Raw genomic sequence first — 15,213 nt, 5'->3', positions numbered from 1 at the left:
TGATAACAGTCTCATAAATGAAGTATCATTTCGTAATATACCTATATATTATAAATAATTTTATATGTAATATAGTATATATATATATATATATGAAACTAAAAACTATGTAAACCCAACAATAATACCACATTTAGTATACTGTACTTAGCAGTTGCATTATATAGGTTTTCATGAGGGTATGTGTATTAGGTAACAAATTTGTTAATTTTTGTTTCAATTAATATTTTAAAGTAAATAATTTATGTAAACCCCCTTACAGTTTAATCAAATAATTTTCTCTGTATTCAAGATTTTTTCAATCATTGTCTAAAGGGAAAATAATATCAAATGGAAAAGGTATGATTCTGTTTTTTTATCAAACCAAATGTCAACTAATTGTGCATTGCCTTGAATATTTTTTAAGTAAACCAACATGAAATATCGTAACTCTGAGAACTAGGGAGCAATTAAAGATCACATTAAGGCTGGCTCTAATTGTATAAACATTCAAAAAATGCTAAACAAATTAAATTAACTAGTAGGAATTAGCTACTGATCAATTGTGACCCAGCTTGCTAGAATCGGGAGGACGATCAACTCGTATGACCCGAGCTCCGAGGCTGAAGTAGGCAAGATACTCCACAGTATCAGGCTGGGTGTCATAGTGGTAGTGACCTGCCTCTCCGTGGTCACTCAGAGAGTGGAAATGAATCACTCGCAGGTTCAATCCCTGTGTTAACACATAAGCACAGTCAGGAAACATCGCCAAAGCAATACATCGCAAGCTAAACAAGTATTCCATTGAAAAAATTTCGGATCATTGGTGACAAAAGTTATTTTTACCTTGATATATCATTTATAAAGAACAATTGAAGTTTGCTTTTCTTGAAAATTAATTACGTAAATATAGACAAAACAAAAGAATGTACAGTACATCTTCTCTTAGCTGACCCTCAAGGAACTGGGCCTAGGTCATATAACCTAAAAGATTAGTTGAACCAGTCATTTAGCTATGTGAACATATCAAATATGGCAATGAAGAAATATCCTACATATACTGTATGTAGCAAGCATGTTTCTTGAAAACCTTTTATATCAGCTTGAGTGCATCGCAGGGAAAATCTACGCATACTGTTAAAAAGATATTTTCCTGTACATGTGCAGAATCCCTTTTTAAATTAATTTACAGTAGACTCCCTCTTATCCGGACTCTTCAGGACTGAGGCCAGTCCGGATAACGGTTTTTCCGGTTAAACTGACGTTCACAAAAACTTTGTTAAAACGGACCATTTAAATGCTATACTGTATAAGCCAATAATGATTACTAGGTGAAACCCGTCGAAATCGACGGTTACTTTCAAGGCTTACGCTAATTCATCTGACTGCTAAAAAATTTAGTGAAATTATACATATTTCGATCATTTAGCATTGATTAAAGAGTAATGAGTGTAAAAACAATAATGATATTAATTGCGTTAGTTACCAAATATGGTTGATCAATGATCATTCAATGAATAAAATATTTCCCATACCGTAAGTCATCGGAGCTATTATTAGTATGTTATCTGGTATCTCTTCCTTTGGAAGAACCTTTAAATAGTATTAAAATCGTATTGATGGATCTTTTGTAGTTAAACACTTCTGAGATTTCATCAGTGTAATGCAGATTAATCTATGATTTTATTTGAAAAAAAAAGATATCTGTTGGGAAGACACGTTCTAACTTCAAAAGGAGGTATTTCCGTTAGAGTGTAAGTTTGATTTTTCATTTGTCACGTTGTGTCATTTCTTATCGTACTTCTGTGCCAATGAATAACCCTCTATCATAGTTTTGAGAAATTTGTTGTGGGGTTACTGTTAAAGCTGGAATTCCTTGACATGGGGGATGACAGTTAGTTGTCTCAGCCTTATCAATTACATAAAGTTGTCAATATAATCTCTCTACAAAATGTTAGGTGTAGTGGAATATACTTGAAGTGAAATTGGGTAATTGGCTTTTATTCTTGAACTTTTAGGGGCCCCCTCATTTATATGGTCGTGCGGCTTCATTGGCAACAAATAATGCAAATGAAATAGCAATGTGGCATTTTAAAAAAGCAAAAAATACTGTACATTGGCTGTTACGTAAATATTGACGTTTACATGCATTTTTAATTAACGTATCTTATAAAGGATGATGTGATCTAGTTTAAAATGAGTATGACCTTTCTGTCATGACAGTAGCTGCTTAAATAGTATTTACTCATTGTGCCATTTTTTACAGCCAAAATGTTGTGTTATTTTCAATAATGTTACCAACCCGGGCTACGTCCGTAATATAGGCCACTGCAAATAATTTGTCAAGATAGGTACCATTTTAGGCAAGATTTCTGTGTTTGGATGTTATTAGATGAATTATCTGTTGGAGAAATATATGCCGAATTAAAAATGTCACAAATCAAATCAAATCAAGTGCACTTTAAGAATATATTTTTAGAGATAAATTAAATGGTTTTTGTTGCTGAGTAGCGCTAGTAAACATGCAAAACCCTCTACATTCAAACATTCAAAGGCTCTCTAAGATTTCAAGTTCTTATTTATAAACATATCTAGGCCTATATTACGTTTTCACTAAGCTGAATGAATACATCGAAGTAACCTCTCTGAAAAGTCTTCAGTACATTGCAGTTTTCTAGCTTAATGACTTACTAAATCATTCACATATTTCTACATAAATATTGTAAAAAGTTTTATCCAGGTCCTGAAAACTACTATTAATTTAACAAAATATGGACACAGCTCAAATGGGCACCGTGCCCTTCTGCACTTGTATAATTTTGTACAGTATTGTATTACACAATTGAAGATTTTTCCAATGATTGAACACATGTATGACAATAATCTCATGAATTTATGATGATCTGTCTAGAATAATATGATAAAATATAGGCAAAAGTGGTGAAAAAGGCAGACACCAACTCGTAAAACAGATATAAGATAGTTGAATAATAAATAATTGTAAGAGTTACTGTAATAAAAGGATTTTCCACTGATTTCACAATAGAACGTTTTGCAAAACATGACATGATACAGATAAAAAACCATTTTAAAATCAGAAAATAACATTGCAAATAGGCCTACTTATTTTTGACAATTCAGTAACTCCCAATAAACGAGTGTTGTTCAAAATACAATTTAAAAATTAACAGCTGTTTCATTAAAAAGTATTATCCACGTGGCCAAAATGTAAACAAATCTGTGGAGGGATCTTTAAATGCTTCTGGGGCAGAGCCCTAATGGAGTTTACTTTGTTTTTCTTTTGATAAATCATCTACAGACCAAGACTTTTCTTTGGACACCTCTACCAAGTTTCTACACCCAGCCGTTCTCTCAAAATAGTGGAGACAAAGTTTCCAATTAAATATTTTGATTCCCCCATGTTAATCTTACTTACTTACTTACTTACTGCCGTGGCTCTTGGTACCCAAGGAGGTACTTTGCCTCGCCAACACACTGCCTCCAGACTGCACGATCCATTGCTTCATCCTCTCTTCTTCCCATTCTTCTCAGATCTCTTCTCACTTGATCTCTCCACCTCAACTTGGGCCTTCCAGGAGGTCTTCTACCCTCGGGATTGTTGTTTAGGGCGTTTCTCACTAAGGATCCCTCTTCCTTTCTTAACACATGGCCTGCCCATCTCAATCTCCTACTTCTCACCTCAGCCACAATATCTGGGTCCCTGTACAACTCTCTCAACTCCCTGTTGTGCTTAACTCTCCATTCTCCGTTTTCAAAGGTTGGTCCAAAGATTTTCCTTAGAATCTTGTTTTCGAACACTATAAGTTGTTTCTCAGTTCTCTTGCTTATCACCCAATTCTCTGAGCCATATAGTAATACTGGTCTTATTATAGTTTTGTATATACGGATTTTAGTTTTCTGTGAGAGTAGGCGAGAACTCAACAATTTGTGGCATGCCAATAAACTTTTATGAGCTGCATTTAATCTTTGCTGAATTTCAGAGTCTTCCTCATTATTATCTGTCAGCATTACTCCTAGGTAAGAGAAATTGTTTACTTTATAAAATTTGTGTCCTTCTATTTCTACATGATTCTTATTATTTAATTGGATAGCTCTTCCACATTCCATTATCTTGGTTTTGTCTACATTGATATTTAAGCCAACTTTTTTAGTGTGGTTTATGAGTTTTGAGACCATAACTTTTAGTTCTTCTTCGTTTTTGGCCACAAGTGCCACATCATCTGCAAATGCCAGGATATTAATGTTGGTTCCCATAGTAATTCCAGCTTCTAGCTTTTGTAATTCTTGTAGAGAGTCTTCCAGAGCTAGGTTGAATAACAATGGGGACAAACCATCTCCTTGTCTCACACCAGTATTTATATCAAAATCCTCTGAGAATTCTCCATTGACTTTAACCTTGCATTTAGATCCTGAAACAGTTGACTTTGATAGATTTATTAACTTTTTAGGTATTCCATACTTTTCCATTACTTTCCAGAGTTTTCCCCTAGTGATCGAGTCGTATGCTTTGGAGAAGTCAATGAAAAGGCAGAGAAAGGATTTGTTGAATTCATAATATTTTGCAATTGCCTCTTTCAATATAAAAATTTGATCCGTGGTTGATCTTCCTCTTGTGAAGCCGGCTTGATGGTCTCCTATGATATTTGATGTATACTTCTCTAGTCTTTTTTGTAAAATCTTTGATAATACTTTATAGGTGCAGTTAAGGAGGGAAATTCCTCTGTAATTGGTGCATTCTTTTTTGTCTCCTTTCTTGTGAATGGGAATGATAACTGCTTCCTTCCATTCATTCGGAATCAATTCGTTGTCCCAAATATCAATGATCAGTTTGTGGATCTCCCTTGCCAGTTCTGTGCCTCCTGCTTTGATTACTTCCGATGGGATAGAGTCCTCCCCTGGGGCTTTATTATTTTTTAATTCCTTGATGGACGTTTTTACTTCTTGAATTGTTGGGTATGGTACAATTGGATCTACATTCTGGTACACTTCCTCCTCTTCTTCTTCTTGTTCAGACTGTCTTACATTCAAAAGATCTTTAAAATGTTCCTGCCATACTTGTAGTCCTTCTTTGTTCTGCACCACCAGTTGTCCTGATTTGTTTTTAATCCCATATGGCATTGGACTGTATCCCTTCCTAAAAAATCTTATTGATCGGTAGAAGTCTCTACTGTTGTTTGCTGTCCTGTCTTGTTCAGCTTTCTCTAAGATTTGGTTTACCCATTCTCTTTTTTTCCTCCGAAGTACCTTTACTGTCTCTCTTGAGATTTTTGTGTAGTTTTCTCTATCTCTTTCTTGTTTCTTATTGAGCCAGACTTCTTTTGCTTTTTTCCTTTGTAAGACATTAGCTTTACATTCTTCGTCCATGGTTTTTTGTTTTTCCTTTCCCTTTTCCCACAAACTTCTTTTGCACAGTCTTGCAGGGTCTCTTTGATGTTCTTCCAAACCTTCTCAATTCTATTTACCTCTGAGTCTTCCTGATCAAGGTTATTTAATGCTTGGAAACGGTTAGACAGTTTAAGCTGAAACTCTTTCCTTACTCTTTCTTCTCTTAACTTTTCAAAATTAATATTTGTTGCAGTTTTCTGTTTTGTTAGTTTCTCTATCTTAATTCTCTGTCGTAGATTGACTAGAATAAGGTAGTGGTCTGACCCACATTCTGCGTTCCTTATGCTACGTACATTGGTAATATGACTAGAATGTCTGAGATCTATTAGAACATGATCTATTTGGTTGTTAGTTTTTCCATTTGGTGATGTCCATGTGACTTTGTGTATGTCTTTTCTTGGAAAAGATGTACTCATTACCTTCATGCTTATGGCTACCGAGAGACTCAAAAGTCTCACTCCATTATCATTGCTGTTTGAATGAAGGCTATGTGATCCTGCAACATTTTTCCATATTTGCTCTTTGCCAATTTTTGCGTTAAAATCACCCATCATTATCTTAGTATCATAACTTGGAAGTTTCCTATATTCTTCCTCCACCATTTCATAAAAATCATCCTTAATATCATCTTCCGCATCTTCCGTAGGCGCGTAAACACACATTACAGATATATTCTTAAATTTACCTTTAATCCTAATAATACATAATCTTTCATCTTTGGCTTCAAAATATATCACAGCACTCTCAATCTTCCTGCTTACAGCAAAACCTACTCCTCTTTGGTAACTTCCATCTTCATTGCCACTATAGTAAACAATGTAATCTTTGGTATTTAGCTTTCCTGCCAATGGCCATCTTGTTTCTTGCAGGGCCACTAGATCCATCTCATATTAATGTTAATCTTATGGGAGAAAACTCAACTTTGAAGGAAGATCCTGCCCAAACTAATAAAGATTTCAAAAAATGAAAAACACTTTGCAAAACTACAGATCAAGGCCATTTTTTTGACACTTTAATAATTAAAATCGGTCCAGAAATGAGGGAGGAGTTCTGTTTACAAAAATCGGCTCAGCGTATTATATTTATAGAAGATAGATTACGAAAGAATAGTAAAACTAGACACTTTATGATAATTACTGTAACGATACATGTGCACACCTTGAGAACCACTCTAAAACTAATCCAAACATTTGACTTAAATTTAGGAGAGCATTGTACTTAGACATGTGATCACTGGTCTCAAATCTTTCCCACGAGAACAGTCGTTTCAGTACTGCCCACTTCCTGCTGATCTAGTTCGGTTAAACTGATGTGCTGATAAAAATTGTTTGGTTAAAGAGATGTCATTTCTGCCTAGTGTAGTTCGGTTAAACTGATGTCTGGTTAAAAGGTGTCCGGATAAGAGGGAGTCTACTGTAGGCTCAAAAATAAGCATACAAAATTAATTCTAAATTTAAAAAAATATATGGGCCTTATGGGTTGCTATGCTGATGGTGAAATAACCACAAAATATAAAAAGAAAATCAAAACAAATGGAAGAAATTCCAATCACATGTTCTATTTACAGCATGGGGTGAAAATAAGTCTGTTATTACGTGAATGAAAAAGTCGGCTGTTTATCATCAATATTTGGTTTTGAGCATGGCAATCTATATATTTAATACACAGTTGTAACACTGTTTTCTCAGTAATTACTGGACCGATCTACAAGATTTATGTCTCAAATTAAAGGGGATAGTGCGTAGATTTGCCAAACTTCCTTGGAATTTACGTTTTTTCTAAGAGCTACGACCTACAGCCCTTCAAAGGTTGAGTCAATACAATTCTTATTGACGAATATAATAATACCACGGCCCCCTTTAACTACAGGCCGCGGCCAGCGAGAATTGGCAACGTCGCACTGAGCATTAACTCCCGGCCATTTCACCATTACGGTAGTACGAAACTAGTGGTCGTGGTTTAAATATACTGCATTTTTACACCCTTACAATTGAGATAAAATTTTGAAATTTTGTACAGAGCTAGGGAATAAACCCTTCATGCCAATGGTATGGTTTTGAAAATTAAAATTTTATTTGGTAGTACATATATATATTTTTAAAATTAACACAATAGAAAATTTTTGGAATAGTGAAGTGAAAAAGTTAGTCGCCTACTAAAATTTTTGTTTGTTGGTCAGAGAAGTTTCATCTGTGAGAAAGTTGTAGATAATTAAATATACTTTAATTTTTGTATTTAACTTTTCTTTCTATCATGCTTAGTTTTGTTAAAATTTTGGGTTGAACAGAGTGACCAAATCTCAGTTTTATGGCACGGCGCGGCGAGTAGCGCTGCTCGCAACTGTATTGTAGTATCGCATAGCTAATAATTAATTAATGTAGGCCAACTGAATTATTTCAAGCATTTTAATATGCCTTTTGGTTATCCACAAGAATATTACTTTTGTATCAAATACTGCACGACTTAATGTCTTCATAATTAAATACCGTAGCCTAAAACAAAAATGCCTTTTCCTTTTAGTTTTAATAATTTTGCTGTAGTTTATTATGAATTTTAAGTAAGTGTTTTATTTACACGTTATTATGTAGTATTATGAGAAATAAACCATTATAATAACTAATCCATTGATAATATTCTTGCAACAGACAATCGGAAGGTGGGGCTACCGAAAACTTTTAATTTAGCGCTCATCAACCAATAGTGGCGTGGCGACCACCATCTTCATTGAATTAGGTGGAATTAGCGAATAACTAAAATTAGCGACAACCTGTACCTATAATTAGCGTGCAGTTGTTCTTCTGTGTTGGCTGGTTTTTAGTGACTAGTGGTTTTTATGTCAGATATCGATATTTTAGAAATAGCTGAAACTGTTTGAATTTTTGGAATAAATAATTTGAAGGAAATACTGTAGTATCAAAAATTATTTTGAGAATGAGCAATATTTTTTAAATATCTACACGAAAGTAAAAAAGACCAAAATAATAGCCAATGTAACCATTGAAAAATGTCAATCCTTTCTTGAATAAAATAACTTTATTTATTGCTTTTGTTAATTTTTACTTTGTATAGTAAACGTCATCATTCCAATGATAAAACAATAGCTTACACAGAAGCTGTAACTAAATAACATTGCAGATAGTATTTACATTTTAAGTGTTTAACAATTAATAAATCATATAGAGTAAATACGTAGAAGAGACGGAAGAAAACTACAATCATGCGCCTACTTATACGTTCAATCATGTTCAATGTACCGTAAAAGGTTTTAATAAATATTGTATTACATTCTTGCATTGACACGAAAGCCTCACATAATTATTTACTCCTTTTCCTACACATCAGTTTTATCAGATATAAAACATCTAAATTAATAGATAATTCGCGTGCTTGTTCCAATCCTCCGCGGCGCGAGCGCGAGCGTTCACTGGTGTAGTGGTGAAGCGTAGCTTAGCCATCCAGCCATCCGATGCGGTGTTGCCACTTCGAACGCCGCGGCCTGTAGTTAAAGGAGGCCGTGATAATACACAGTTTATAAATTATTCGTCAGCTGTTTGTCAGATATTTGTTATTATTTTTATAACCTCACTTTCAGTAGTAATTATTAATCAATCTAGGGGTTTCTGTTTATAAACAGACGGTTTTGATCAAGGAAAAGTGTATTTGTTAACTTTTATACCACAATGTATTATTTAAAAATGTATTTGAACATTATTTGTATGTTTTAATGTAAATTTTGTATTTTTAAAATGTTTTAGTTTTCCTGCGAAGTGATCTGAAGGAAAGTGGTACCGTAATTGAGTTTATATATATATATGTATATATATTCTTGAGGAGATCTTGATAGAGTTGAATGAAACATGACACATTGCAAATTTTCGTTTAATACAAGAGTGAAAATTTAAAAACGTACGTTTTCATGTCCCTGGCCTTTTACTTCGTAGATACTGGATTTGTAGTTTATTATTATGTGTTTTAATATTTTTTGGGACGGGGGCAACATGTTACACACATTTATTTGGTTTTAAATAGGTTCTAGGTATTTTTTTCGTATTTTTAAAGTCTCGAAATTCACGACCATGATGTGTCCCTAGGGTGCATTTTCCAACTTTCACACTGTTTTTAGACTAATTATTCATGCCGAAATATATAAAGCCATATTTTTATGTCATCAATGGTTATTAAACTTACAAAAAAGGAGCATATTATAATTTTATTGTCATTACAAACTGACTACCATGACAAAATAAGTCTGTCCCTCGATTTGGCGTCACGACCATTTGGGGAAAATTTTCAACTTTGGAGCACGACAGTGGCAAGCCTGGCGTCGATGGAGTCAGTTGGTTTTAGAGACTAGTTCGGGGTTTACGTCAGGATTGTAGTGCTGGTCGTTTTGAGTTGAAAGGAGGAATTACAAGATTAATATAGGAAAGATTGTGTTTTTTGTAATTTTGGTGTGTCCATGACCGTACGTAGTCATTCGATGAAGTAGACATGGTGTTAATTTTTGTTTATAAGATATTTCAATTGCTAGATTAACCTAGAAGTCCACTTTGTATCCTCGAACATGAGGTGCAGGGCTACCGCCAGAACAGAGCCAAATAACACATAATTTCACGACCAAAGTTTCACGACCATCGCGGGTTTTTTCACGACCAATCCAGCCTTATGGATTATAGTGTGTTTGGTCGTGACAATAACTTTAATATAATTGTAAATTGAACAGTTAAGTTCAATTGAAACACATATTTTTATTATAACTAACAGGATAATTGAAGGATTGTTTAGAACGATTTAGATTATTCCAGACAATTCACGACCGTACCGCTTGTCCCTGACCATCACGTTTATGATTTCTATCATAAAAATTTCAAAAATTAAAATATCGTCATATTTCAATGTTTTATACACAAAAGAAGCACACCTCTATACAAACATAACGATTTTTCGGGTCTCAGGTAAGTTTTTTCGGAGTTATACAAACTTAAAAAGATTTTATTGGCTTTTTTCAATTTTTTGAGTTTTTTTTTTTTCTAGAAAGACCAAATATACCAAAAGCTCAGTGACCTATTTATTGTATAATGGTCATAAAAGTAAATAAGTTTATAGCAAAACATAGTTATAAAAATAATATTAACTATTTTTAATATTCATTTAAACGTCCGTTATGGTCGTGACAGGATTTTGTGTTTTTCCACTAAAGATGCTCTTTTAAAAAGAAACTACCAAAGATATTGCGTTACCATGGACATTTTATGAAACTTCAAATTTTAATGAAATAAAAATAATAATAAAAGTTTTGAAAAAAGGGGAAAAGAATTTGCAAAGTGCTTTTCCTGAAAACGTACGTTTTTAAATTTTCACTCACAAACGTTTTCAAGCAAAGAGAATGAAAAACGTAAAGATGAACAAAACAAATAAATATGAACTGTTTACAAATAGTTGAATTTTGAGAACAAATGATTGAGTACAGATCAAAGAAAATAATAAAATTAAAAATTCAGCTGAGTTGAATCACTTTTATACTATCTTAAATTTAAACCAGAGGGGAACTTTGTTTTCAGTACCAACTGGTGAGCCAATTCAGAATTTCTTAAAACCAGTTGGTTGCATTTAGGGTTTTGATGTGGGTTTACTTTGTGAAGGGCTTTAAGGTAGATCAACTTGTGAATCTCACAATGTGATTTATCAACTATCGTGTAAACATTGTCCAAAAGATTACATTGGCCAGACTTCAAACTCTTTAAGAGTTCGAATGACAGGCCATCGTTTTGATGTGGTACATGAAGACAAAAGAAAACCAATCTATAATCATGCCGCTCACCACAACCAAAATTTTGAAGGCTGCTATACCCTTAAAGCCCTTCACAAAGTAAACCCACATCAAAACCCTAAATGCAACCTACTGGTTTTAAGAAATTCTGAATTGGCTCACCAGTTGGTACTGAAAACAAAGTTCCCCTCTGGTTTAAATTTAACATAGTAAAAAAGTGATTCAACTCAGCTGAATTTTTAATTTTATTATTTTCTTTGATCTGTACTCTATCATATGTTCTCAAAATTCAACTATTTGTAAACAGTTCATATTTATTTGTTTTGTTCATCTTTACATTTTTCATTCTCTTTGCTTGAAAACGTTTGTATTAAACGAAAATTTACAATGTGTCATGTTTCATTCATCATAAACTCTATCAAGATCTCAAGAATATATGTATATACATTTTAATTTATGTGTTCACGTAATAGGGCTGCTGATATATTAAATATTTAAGTAAATAAGTACAACTGAGCACCCTGAATATTATATTTTATAAAAAGAAGTGACATGTTTCGGACATTAGTCCATTTTCAAACTTCAAAATACATTAAACACTTAACTGTTGTTTATATTGCTTGTTTGTAAATAAATATAATTTATATATAATATATAATAATACTAATGTCCGAAACATGTCACTTCTTTTTATAAAATATAATATTCAGGGTGCTCAGTTGTACTTATTTACTTAAATATTTAATGTATATACATATATATATATATATGTGCCCGTGAACACGATAACTTGAGTAATTTTTGTCTGATTTTGATGAAATTTGGTTTGAAGGTGTAAGGCAGGATAAACTTGAATGAGTTCGCGAACCAGCATGATCGGACCATGGGAACGGGGTTTTACAGGGGTTTTATGGGGTAAAAATTTGTTTTTCTCACTTTTGACCCTCTAAACACAAAATTTTTCAATTTCTCTCCGGACCTTTTTAAAGAGCTTAAAAAAAATAATAATTTAGTATATCAAAGTGTTTTTGTACAATTATTGGTTATGAGAAAATTCAAAAAATTGCAATTTTAAAATTCCCATGTTATTCTTATGGAGAATATTGTAAAATGTTGTAGTTTGCTTGTTTATGGATATATTTTGATCAAACTTGTTAAATTTATTTATTTTATACTAAGTTATTAATATTTTAATAAAAAACACACTTTTTACCCTCCCTGGAGCAGCATGCCTAGGTACTCATAAAACCTAATGTTAATTAAATACATTTAATTGAAAATCAATTCAGGCAAAAGGAAATTCGCTTAGTCGGCAGGTTTGCTGCGGCAGGGGTATTATTAATTACTATGTATACAGTACAGTAATGCAAATTTTACTCTTGAAATAAGAATAGGTATTTTACCCAGGTTAAGTAAAGTTTCAAAAAATCACTTGGTGAAGTAATAAACCCATTCAAATAACATTGACTGCTTAACTTAATAAAATACAACGCTAGAAATCAGCTGTGCGCTTGAACGTTATTGTTATGCTTTAAAGGATTTTCCTAACCTAGCTTTTGATTGTAAAAGAATGTTTCTGTTAGAAGATGAGTGAAATCGATAGTAAAAAATATTGTACGTAACCCCCTGTATATTGTCGGGTCAGGTAAAATCTTGTACGTTACACGTTACGTAAGAGCGTGTTTACATCACTAAGGTAGCCTAAATATGCAACTCGCTTCCGATCGTTTGCACAACATTCGCCTGCGTGATGTAAAAACACTCTTACTACACTTGTAATGTAAATAGGCCTAGCTATTATTAGAAAATAACATACTGAAAGTTACATTTTAGCCTACTTGAAAACAACTACAAAATCAACATTTTGATCACGATTCTATTTTTTTGTGTGTGATAATAATGGGAACAGAAGTCTCTAAATTTCTAGGAAGATCGATTAAACCTACCAGTCTTAAAATTAAGGAGAGAAAACCCAACTTCTACTTTTTACTGGGCAGTGGCAGTTGTTCCAGGGTCAAGTAAGAGAGGGGTGACACAAGGATTAGGCTATACAAACATTGTATGTATTGACTTCACCATTCCCTGAACCTAGATGTTACTAGCACTTGCTATATTTTATACCGGATCATTGGTGACAAAAGTTCCGACTGCAACGAGGGGTGGATTCATGTCATAGAACCTCAGCCATTGATTGACATCCTCGTCACTATTGAGCGGTGTCTCGGAGAAGTCCGGCATCACATGTTGCTTAACCTTACTGTTGGTCACAAGGAACGCTCCACCCACTCCTAAACATACCATATTACATGTATGAGGATTAGTCTTTTTTAGTGGTAATGATATTGAACCTTTGACCTTTTATTATTTGATTTATTTTTAAATGCCATGCACAAAGAGGCAACTTTTGGATATAGGTTGTACAAGAAACAAGAGAACTAAATAGTTCATGGTTTAAGGTAAAAATTGTACGTTCTCTTACCATTTGGAATATGTAGGGCTACTGTGTATTATCACTGTCAATTGAAAACATTTCCAAAACCTACCATTAATTACATGGATTTGTAAATGTGATTGCTCATACAAGGTGAGGCCTGCGGTTTGCATGTGGGTCAGAGAGATAATTGCGCCCCTCTCCACCTCTATTTTAGGGGAATTTCCTTCTTCCTTCTGCGACCAGCAAACCTAAAACCTCTTGCACCCTTGGGCCCAGGCCCATTAACGGACATGTACAAGGTGGTCATTTCCAGGTAATATATAAAACTACTAAGGCTTGTGCCTTATATAAATATACTAACACAAAATAAGGTAATTAAAAGAATAGATTATAAGTCATTGAAATTTTTTTTTATTAAGAAAAAACTATTGTCGGGATCACATAAGTTTGCAGTTGAGGGAGGAGCCTATTTACCATATGGTTTTGAATGAACCAATGAGAACCGTGCGGTGTTGCCACATCTAATAATACCAGCTGATCTGAAAACATTGCTTAGTATAATTTTATTAGTGCGATGTGGCAACGTTGCACTAGCCTTGCCTTGTGATTGGCTGCCACCAACTGCAAACTTACGTGGTCCCGACTCTACAATAAAATCAAATATAACATTTACAAACAGTGAAACAGTCAGCTGATTCCATGATAATTTTTACATTCAAAGTACAGTTCAGACGGTACACATACTCCCAGTGTCAACGAGGAACATAACGATGCGGGGGATGAACACTACAACCTGATCTTGTAAAAATCAGTGTTTTTTGAAGGTCAACATCTTCATTTCTGTCCTTGGTCTTGTCTACTTGAGTTTACGCCGCGCTAGATTGTATATAATTTTTTCTTGCGTTAATGGTCGTATCGTTTATATAATCTTGAAAGAGGAATACCTGTTTGAGTAGGTCAATAGAAATCGTCGTAGGTCCTCGTGGAGTAAGAACAGTAAACCAGTAACAGTAGTATTTATGTTGTTTGTCAGACCGCGAAACCACTTGGTAAGGGCCATCATAGACAGCTTGCAACGGTCTTCGGGATGAATCATGACGAACAAAAACATGGTTGGATGTTCTTAATTCTGGTTGAACAAAGACCTTCTAAGAAGAGTGGTATTTGGCTTCTATTGGTTTAAGATTATTCATTTTTCTTTTCAGATTGTACACTAAATCAGGAATATTTGTTGAGGTATCTTCTGTGGTTTGAAAAAAATCACAAGGTAGTCTGATGACCTGACCTAGTGTCATTTCTGCAGCAGTAACATTGTGTCCTGGAATAATATAAGATCTTAGTCCCAGTAGAACCATTGGTAACGTATGTGTCCAGGTAGATGTAAGTAAATGAATAAATGATTTTATTTCCATCAAAATTTACAAGGTATGAACACTTATAATATTGGAAATATAACTGACCACTTTAACAAGTTGTGTGGTCAGTAGAAAAAATTATAATAATCTAAAAATAAACATTAAATCAGCCTAGCTCAACATAAAAAATGACACCTGCTCTCTGTGATGTTTGACAATCCTTTTCTTAATAAAGCTAAATACTTGAACTAAAAAATCAAAGAAAACAA

The 15,213-nt window shown here is 33.7% G+C and overlaps 1 protein-coding gene across 4 annotated transcripts in view; it reads right to left on the bottom strand.

Annotated features, from left to right (window-relative positions):
• Nucleotides 1-324: 324 nt before the first annotated feature.
• LOC128982840 (ester hydrolase C11orf54 homolog) overlaps nt 325-15,213 on the bottom strand; it is a 118,604-nt gene continuing 103,715 nt past the window's right edge. For all 4 annotated transcript variants that reach the window (XM_054401875.1, XM_054401876.1, XM_054401879.1 and 1 more), the window contains exons 7-8: nt 13,277-13,443; nt 325-712 (exon numbers count right to left, since the gene is read on the bottom strand). In XM_054401875.1, the coding sequence (XP_054257850.1) occupies nt 539-712; nt 13,277-13,443 (341 nt within the window). In that variant the 3' untranslated portion in view covers nt 325-538. The remainder of the gene's footprint in view (nt 713-13,276; nt 13,444-15,213) is intronic.

The sequence above is a fragment of the Macrosteles quadrilineatus genome, unplaced genomic scaffold, assembly GCF_028750875.1.
Source record: "Macrosteles quadrilineatus isolate MER2022 unplaced genomic scaffold, UCM_ALF_1.0 Scaffold_1__1_contigs__length_201487025, whole genome shotgun sequence".
NCBI lineage: Eukaryota > Metazoa > Arthropoda > Insecta > Hemiptera > Cicadellidae > Macrosteles > Macrosteles quadrilineatus.
Note: the sequence above shows the minus strand (reverse complement) of the source record. Positions and strands in the feature narration are given on the sequence as shown.